This window comes from Fukomys damarensis, unplaced genomic scaffold (assembly GCF_012274545.1).
Source record: "Fukomys damarensis isolate Sample0158 unplaced genomic scaffold, DMR_v1.0_HiC HiC_scaffold_33, whole genome shotgun sequence".
Classification (NCBI taxonomy): domain Eukaryota; kingdom Metazoa; phylum Chordata; class Mammalia; order Rodentia; family Bathyergidae; genus Fukomys; species Fukomys damarensis.
The window spans coordinates 54,973,311-54,981,788 of NW_022900945.1; the positions used below are offsets into that span (position 1 = coordinate 54,973,311).

The following is an 8,478-nucleotide window of genomic DNA, read 5'->3' on the forward strand; positions in this document are numbered from 1 at the left end:
GTTCCAGCATCACCTCCCATTCTGCTTCCCCTCCACAGATGAGCCAGAATCCAGGGAACCGCTGGAGAAAGAGGAGGAACTGGATCCCGAGCCGGCGCCCACAGCATCCCACACTGGGGAGGGCAGAAAGAGCCGGAAGTTCTCGCGTCTCTCCTGCCTCCGCCGCCGCCGCCATCGCCACCCGCCCAGAGCTGGTGATGACAGCGACCTGAGTGAAGGCTTTGAATCAGACTCAAGCCGTGACTCAGCCCGGGCCAGTGAAGGCTCGGACAGTGGCTCTGACAAAAGCCTGGAAGGTGGGGGCACAGCCTTTGATGCTGAGACAGACTCCGAAATGAACAGCCAGGAGTCCCGGTCAGACCTGGAAGACATGGAGGATGAGGAGGGGACCCGGTCCCCAGCCCTAGAGCCCCCTCGGGCCAGATCAGAGGCCCCCGATTCCCTCAATGGCCCTCTGGGCCCCAGCGAAGCTAGCATCGCCAGCAATCTGCAAGCCATGTCCACCCAGATGTTCCAGACCAAGCGCTGCTTCCGCCTGGCCCCCACCTTCAGCAACCTGCTCCTGCAGCCCCCCACCGCCCCACAGGCTTTGGCTGGCTGCAGGCCCTGTGTCAATGGGGATGCGGACAAGCCCTCAGAACCAGGTATCTGGGCCTCTGGGCCTCCCTGCTGCAGCCCTGTCCTGCGCAGCTTCGCGTCTCCAGCCTGCTACCTCGCTGGTGTGCGGCCCGGGTGTGGCTCCCAGTGTGTCCTTCCCTGTTCACTTCCTCATTTGCGGCCTCCAGCTCCTCTCCTGGCCCTGCCCTCTCCCCCTCCATGCTGTCCTCACTTCGGGGCTGTCCTCCCCGCGCATTTGCAGCTGCAGCTTCCCCGTGTCACCTGGGTCCCTCCGGGGCCCCTCGGGCAGTGGGTCGGGATAAGACCGGCTGAGGCAGAGGAGCGCGAGTCGTGGTGGTACTCGCGGCCCGTGTGTGCCAAGCTAGGCCAGGCAGTGATGGGAACCTGTGGCACACGTGGCACAGAGGGCTGTGTGTGTCACTGAAAGCTGTAACAGGTTCACCATCACTGGGCTAGACTCCTCTAGGATCTTATTTTTTTCCAGCTTCCATGAGAGACTTGTGGAAAAGTTACTGCGCCTCCCCTAAAGGCTGTCTTTTTACCTCCACTTTTGTCTGGAACATAGCTTTTCCTCCCTGTCCCAAGCCTGTCACTTGGCCAAGTCTCACTTACCCCCAGACTTAGTTTAAAAGTAATTCGGGGCTGGGGCTGTGCCTCGGTAGCAGAGCACATGTGTGGGATCTTGGGCTCAGAGCAGCAGCAATCTGCTTTGGGACTCCCCAGGGCCGGGCCAGGCTCCTGCCTTGTGGACTCCCATGGCTGCCTACCCTGCGCAGCCCCTGCCCTTCCCACCCTGGCAAGGTGTGTGCTGAGCTGCTGCCGGCCAGCCAGTGTGTGCGTGCCTGCTGCCATGCCCTCTGCACTCACACAGCACTTGGGCACAGGGGAGGCTCGAGGCCCTTGAACGTCTGCAGGGAGGAGGGCGCTGTTGCTTAGAGAGGTGAAGTGAGCGGGCCCAGTGTCCTGCTGAGCCGAGCAGAGCTGGGAGGTGACAGGCGCGGCTGGGCTCTTTGCTGCCCCCTGGCTGGTGAGTTGCTGCCGAGAGGCTTCGCTCCTCTGCTGGGGTTTGAAAGAATCATTCTGAGAGTCAGCAGGCCCTCTGTTTAAGAGCAGCCAGTGAGTAGGCCGGGAGGCCAAGCCCCCACTGCTCCCGTACCCTGTACCCTGCGTTTCTCGGACAGTCAGGTCAGGCGGTGGGAGCCCAGGCTGTTGCCAGCACCTTTCATTCACCCCGCTCTCCCTGCCCCAGCCTCTGAGGAGGGCTCCGAGTCGGAGGGCAGCGAATCCAGCGGGCGCTCCTGTCAGAACGAGCGCAGCCTGCAGGAGAAGCTGCGAGTCCTGACAGCTGAGGGCCTGCTTCCCACTGTGAAGGTCTTCCTGGACTGGCTGCGGACCAACCCGGACCTCATCGTGGTGTGCGCACAGGTGCCTGCACCCGCGCTCCTCCCCGGGCGGGCATCCTGCTGGTGGAGGGCGCAGGCTCCCCTCGGGGTCTGCCAAATGCTGGGCGGGCGTGGCCGGGTGAGAGAGCTCCTTGCAGTGTGGTGCTGGGCACAGTGCCTGCCATTGTGAGCGGTGCCAGTGAGTGAGGATAGGCACAGTGCGGGAGGCGGTGGGGGTAGCGGGAGGAGCAGCAATCGCTCTGCACAGAGGTGGAGGAGCCCAGGGGGCCTGGGCAGTGGCTGGAAGAGCTGACAGTGTAGGTCTCGCTACCCTGGGCCGTGCATCGTGGCTGCCACCTCTCTCCTTCCTCGTCCTTGGGTTCAGAGTCTCATCTCAGTTCCCCCAAAACCTGTTATTTGCGGGGGTTACTGAAGGTCGAACTCACAGCCTTACACTTGAGAGGCAGGCATGGTGCCGCAGAGCTAAATCTCTGGCCCTGTTTCCGGTTTTTAAGACAGCCTCACTCTGTAGTCCAGGCTGGCCTTGAGCTCATTAAGTAGGATAGTCTGGTCTCCAACTTTGATCCTCCTGCCTCCCGGGTGCTGGGGCTGCAGTTTGTGCCACCACGCCCAGCTTCTAAGAACGTCCGCCTCTCGCCTCCTTGCAGAGATGGGAGCTGGTGGGGCGTGTGCACACCTCTGCGGGCGGACACTGATCACTCAGCCTTAGTCACTGGGAGGTGTGCAGATGCTGGCCACCTCCCTGGAGAACCGGCTGGGCCTGGAACGTGGAGGAGGGGGAGAAAGGAAAGTTTTCCGCACAGGCCTGTAATCTCAGCCCTCTGGGAGGCCAAGACACGAGGACTGCGAGTTCAAGCCCAGCCTGGGAAGCTTAGTGACTCAGCGAGGACCTGTCTTAATTTAAAAAATAAAAACTGGTTGAAGATGTAGCTTAGTCCTAAGGTCCGGGGTTCAGTCTCCAGTACTGCGAATTTAAAAGAAGGAGAAGAAAGGTTTCTGTGAGATGCAAAGATGCTGTCTCCTCCACTCTTGGGCCAGGACCCAGGAAGTCCTTCCCTGTAGCAGAGGATCCCTGGGTGGCCCAGACCCCTCGGTGCTGCTCTCTGGCACTGGTGCTGGCTCACAGCTGCCTCCCCCTCCCAGAGCTCTCAGAGTCTGTGGAACCGCCTGTCCGTGTTGCTGAACCTGCTGCCCGCTGCTGCTGAGCTCCAGGAGTCAGGTGAGTGGGTCCCAGGAGGTGCCCCCCATCCGTCTCCCGCCACCTGGCCCTGGGGCAGGTTACCCAGTGCCGTGTAAGTTGAGCACACAGCAGTCCCACTGTGCGCAGGAGGCCCGGTCTACCAGGGGCAGCAGGGTGTGCAGAGCACAGCGTGGGGCCTGCTGCCACACCGCTGCCCACGGGCCAAAGGAGTTCAGTTGGAGGCTGAGGCAGGAGGATCATGAGTTCCAGGCCAGCCTGGCCTACATAGTGAGACCCTCTTGCAAACAAACAAAAGACTTGGCTTTGACCTCCGGAGCTCATCCACCTGGCTCTTTCCTGCTAGACACGGGGCTGTTCCTCCGCAGCACCCATCCTCTCATCTCTGTCCAGTGTACTTCCCAGCCCGAGCTGCCCGTTCTTCCAGCTGGGCCTAGAGCTCGGCCCTGTGCCTGGTCTCGGGTCCCGGCTGGGGCTCCCTGATGCACCTTCTCCCCGCCCCAGGCCTGGCCCTGTGTCCTGAGGTGCAGGGTCTCCTGGGAGCCTGTGAACTGCCTGACCTGCCCTCCAGCCTGCCACTCCCCGAGGACATGGCACTGCGCAACCTGCCTCCCCTCCGGGCCGCTCACAGGCACTTTAACTTGGACACAGACCAGCCTCTGCTCAGCACCTTGGAGGAGGTGAGGATGGCTTCCTGTCCCCCAGAGGGCCTGCCGGCCGTGGTGTCTGCTGGAGAACGGGCCTCCCGAAAGGGACGGGGCCTGTAAGCGAGGCCTGGGAATCTTCGTCAGCCACTGGGCCCAGCCTTCTGTGCTGCACTGGCTGGGTAGGGGGGTGGCAGAGGCAGCACCTTGGCCGAGGTGTTTATGTTTGAGGGACCCAGGTGAGGTTTTTATGTGAGGAGCTTGGCAAGTGTCAGCCCAGTTTGGAGCCCTGCTCCCTTCCCCAGCTCCCCGGGAGGAGCGAGGGAGCAGGCGGCCCGGCGCCTCACAGCTGTGTCCCCCCAGTCGGTGGTGCGCATCTGCTGCATACGCAGCTTCGGGCACTTCGTGTCCCGCCTGCAAGGCAGCGTCCTGCAGTTCAGCCCAGAGGTCGGCATCTTCGTCAGCACCGCGCAGGCGGAGCAGGAGAGCCTGCTGCAGCAGGCCCAGGCGCAGTTCCGCATGGTGAGCCGGGGCGGGGCTGGCACGAGCGGGTGGCAGGGGTGCTTCACGCTCGAAGTGGCTTGGGACAGCTGTCAACTGGCTGGGGCTTGAGGCCCCGCTCTGACTCCCTGGTCCACCTTGAGTAAATCACTCAAATCATGGCTCTGTGGGAACAAACAGCCCCTAGCATTCTGGAGGCTAAGGCAGGAGGATTGTGAGTTTGAGGCCTCGTGAAGGGAGGCAGATGTGCACGAGTCCCTGTGGGGTGGGGTGCTGGGCAGATGCCCCACCCTAGAGCACAGCGAGCGTCCATGACCCCTGTGGTCTTGAGCCCAGCACACCAGCGCATTTGGGTTGTGGGTACTGGGTGTGGGAGGGACAGCGCAAGTTCTCCCCAGCCCAAGGGCCCCTCATCCAGCCAGGCTCCTCCCTGTGTGGCTCCGCAGCTCCACGCTGGGAGTGGGCCCAGCTCCCCAGAAACTCCCTTCCTGCTGCCTCATAAACAAGCACATTTTGTTAAAAACAATGAGGCTTTTATTGCTGTCCCATAGGGGAAGACACAGGGGGTTACAAAAATAATTACGGGGAAGTTGCGCAGCTTCAAAACCTGTCAGCGTTTTTGCAGGCGTTTCCTCAGCGGAAAGCTTTGGGGACCCGGGGACGGGTAGCAGGGAGCTGCGGGCCACCCTGTCCTGCTGCCTGCTCCCCTGGTGGCAGCAGCATCTCCCTCTGCTGTCATTCTTCAGACCTTTCTGTGTGAAGACTGCCTTTCACCCTTGCCACATGTCTGTAGGGGGAGCTTGCATCCCGATTGGATCTGACTCATTTTGACATGGGGCAGCTGCGTAGCCCAGGCTGGCCTTGAGCTCCCAGTGATTCCTGCCTCAGCCTCCAAGTGCCACCTGGCCTGCCTCCTGGCTGCATGGGGATGCTGTAGGGATACATCCAAGGTCAGCAGCATAGGACAGGGCCAAGGCTCTAGAGTTGGACCAGCTCGAATTCTTTGCTGCTCATTTCTTTTTTGGTCTCTGGTGCTGGGGCTGGAACCAGGCCTCGTGCCAGCTGAGCAGGTCTGTGCCAGGCTGCTCTGCCCCACAAGCCCCTAGCCTGGCTCCTGTGCTGTGTGAGACCCCAGCTTCTCAGCACCTGCTGGGTGGCAGGGCCGACTGCTTGGAGCTGCCTGAGCTACTGGTCTGCACCCTCAGCGCCCCCGCCACACCCCGTGCATGGTGCCCTGTCTCAGACACACTTCCATAGCAACAGTCTGCACAAAAGTCAGACTCCAGCCCGACTTGTGTGGGTAGGGGAGGAAAGTCTGCCCCTGCGCTCCCTTCCTTTCTAGTCCACCCTCAGGCCTGTCAGGAAATGGCTGTCCTGGGCTCTGCTCTACTTCCTGTCTTCCTCCTCTGCTAGAGTTTTCCAGGGGGCACTGGGCACATTGGGAAGGATAGCCCCTTACTGTGTAGACCCTGTGGGGGCTTGGAGTAGGTCTTGCCTAATTGTATTATAAGTATCAAAATGAGAAACTTGCAGGGCATGGAGGTGCAGGCCTGTAATGCCAGTACTCAGGAGGCTGAGGCAGGAGGATCTCCATAAATTCAAGGCCAGTTTGGGCTCCATGATGAGTTCAAGACCAGCCTGAACTGTGTAGCAAGACCCTGTCTCAAAATAGGAGAAAAGAAAAAGAATGAGATTAATATTTGAAAGCCCCACCCAGCCGATGATGACACTGAGCTCATTTAGGAGCCAGCCAGACTGAGGCCACTTTGCACATCTGACTCACTCAGCAGGTGAGGGGACTTCAGAGGGAAGCAGCAGGGTCTTGTTTCGAGGGTCTCACTGTGTAGTTCAGGCTGGCGTGGAATTCTCTATGTAGCCTCGGCTTGGACTTGCAGCAATCCTCCTGCCTCAGCCTCCTGAGTGCTGGGAGTATAGGCCCAGCCACCACGCCCAGCAGAAAGCAGCAGTTTTGAGGGGAGGAGGGGCTGCTTGGGAGCGGGCAGGTGATGTGCGGGGCTGGGCTGGCTGGGCTGGCAGGTCTGGTGACAGGCGAGGGCACACGCTATCAGCCCGGAGGGGAGGCCTGGCCGAGCAGGGAGCCAGACACAGCCGGTGCATCCTGTGGTGGCGACGCCCTCGGCGAGGTTGTGTGCCTGAAGCAGCCCCCACGGAGCGAGCCTGCCCAGAAGGGTCCTCTGCAGCCCCCACTCTGGTCCTCTGCAGGCACAGGAGGAGGCCCGGCGGAACCGGCTGATGCGGGACATGGCCCAGCTGCGGCTTCAGGTAGGCACAGGCTCCCGGTCAGGCCGGCCTTGCTGTGCCTCTCCTCAACCTCCATTCTGTGCACGCCCTGTGCTCCCGTAGCAACAGGAGCAGCCCCGTCAGGGCCACTGCTTCTGCACTGCTGCCAGCTCCTGGCTTCTCTTGTCCCTCTGCCGAGAGGCCCAGGACCCCCAGCCACCCTCTCTGCCGCCTCACAGCTTGAAGTCTCTCAACTGGAAGGCAGCCTGCAGCAGCCCAAGGCCCAGTCCGCCATGTCTCCCTACCTCGTCCCTGATACCCAGGCTCTCTGCCACCACCTTGCTGTCATCCGCCAGCTGGCCACCAGTGGCCGCTTCATTGTCCTCATCCCACGGACAGGTGGGCATGTGGGGCCAGAACAGGTGGGGTGCGGCCAGAAGGGGTGGGACCCTTAACTTGGGGCCCACATGTGGACCGGCTGTACTTGTGAACACTAATCCCAGCTACGAGGCTGAGGCAGGAGGATTTCAAGTTCAAGGCCAGCCTGGGCAACAGTCACTAGCAGAACCTCTCAAAAAATAAAAAGACCTGGGGATGGGCTCAGTGGTGGAGCTCTTGCCTAGCAGGCACAAGGCCCTGGTTCACTGCCGGGTTACAGGCACACAGTTCATGAGCCCCATGACTTCGTCCATGGAGTGGGCGTGACGGTCCCCACTAAAGCTGGCCACACAGAACTGGGAGGAAAGGGAGGAGGGTCTGAGTGCACACTTGGGAACCGTCCAAGGGCTTTGGTCCCCTCTGCTGGGTGTCCAGGGGCGGGGTCAGCAGTGCCAGCCCCGATGTTTGTGCCGCAGTGATCGATGGCCTGGATTTGCTGAAGAAGGAGCACCCAGGGGCCCGGGACGGCATCCGCTACCTGGAGGCGGAGTTTAAGAAGGGGAACAGGTGAGTGCGGCAGCACCAGGCACCAGAGCGGGGGGCGCCCGCAGAGCCCTGGTGTCCAGGCCGGCCTGTCCGCACGGCGGGTGTGGACGTGGACCGTCTTCAGAAGCCTTCTCCCCGGAGGGACCGGAGCATGGGTGTGACCCGCCGAGAGCGCCGGCCTCCTGGCCTGCCGGGGCCTGACTGTCCTCCTCTGCAGGTACATTCGCTGCCAGAAAGAGGTGGGGAAGAGCTTCGAACGGCACAAGCTGAAGCGGCAGGACGCAGATGCCTGGTAAACCTCACCCTCGCCCTAGCCCTAGGCGGGGCCCTGGCGGTCCTCCTCTGCCCCGAGCTGTTCATGCTTTCCTTGGGCGCGTTGCCCACTCCCTCAGCCGGTGCCCTGCTGCCCTCCTGGTCCCCAGGCCCCCACTGTCCTGTGCAGGCCGTGCTAATGCCGCCCCCGCCCCCAGGACTCTCTACAAGATCCTGGACAGCTGCAGACAGCTGACTCTGGCCCAGGGGGCAGGGGAGGAGGACCCGAGCGGGATGGTGACCATCGTCACAGGCCTCCCCCTGGATGACCCCAGCGCGCTCTCCGGGCCCATGCAGGTGTGTGTGGCCCGGTCCGGGGGGGGGGGGGCAGAGGGTCCGACCCCGCCCAAGCCCTCACTTTCCCTGGCCACAGGCGGCTCTGCAGGCCGCTGCCCACTCCAGCGTGGACATCAAGAACGTTCTGGACTTCTACAAGCAGTGGAAGGAGATGGGCTGAGGCTGACCCGGCCGCAGTGGGGCAGACTCCAGATCTCCCTGCTCACCCAGCAGCCGGGACACCGGACACCGCCTGTCACCCCCACCAGAGCCAGCTGGAGGGTGGGGTCCCTCTGTTGCCGAGGCGACGGCGGGAGCCCTAGGGAAGTGCCTGGAGGGGAGAGGCCTGTGGGGCGCCCTC

General features: G+C 62.2%; 1 protein-coding gene across 5 annotated transcripts in view; it reads left to right on the forward strand.

Moving 5' to 3' along the window:
- Smg5 (SMG5 nonsense mediated mRNA decay factor) overlaps window positions 1-8,472 on the forward strand; it is an 18,887-nt gene extending 10,415 nt beyond the window's left edge. For 2 of the 5 annotated variants that reach the window (XM_019210604.2, XM_019210603.2), the window contains exons 11-21: window positions 39-644; window positions 1,868-2,043; window positions 3,165-3,240; window positions 3,724-3,899; window positions 4,227-4,385; window positions 6,588-6,647; window positions 6,845-7,004; window positions 7,460-7,550; window positions 7,747-7,821; window positions 8,000-8,138; window positions 8,215-8,472. In XM_019210604.2, coding sequence (XP_019066149.1) covers window positions 39-644; window positions 1,868-2,043; window positions 3,165-3,240; window positions 3,724-3,899; window positions 4,227-4,385; window positions 6,588-6,647; window positions 6,845-7,004; window positions 7,460-7,550; window positions 7,747-7,821; window positions 8,000-8,138; window positions 8,215-8,298 — 1,802 coding nt within the window. In that variant the 3' untranslated portion in view covers window positions 8,299-8,472. Of the gene's footprint in view, window positions 1-38; window positions 645-1,867; window positions 2,044-3,164; window positions 3,241-3,723; window positions 3,900-4,168; window positions 4,386-6,036; window positions 6,155-6,587; window positions 6,648-6,844; window positions 7,005-7,459; window positions 7,551-7,746; window positions 7,822-7,999; window positions 8,139-8,214 lie in introns of those variants that run through there. The other 3 variants (XM_033758201.1, XM_019210605.2, XM_033758202.1) reach the window with 3 other exon arrangements.
- Window positions 8,473-8,478: the final 6 nt, after the last annotated feature.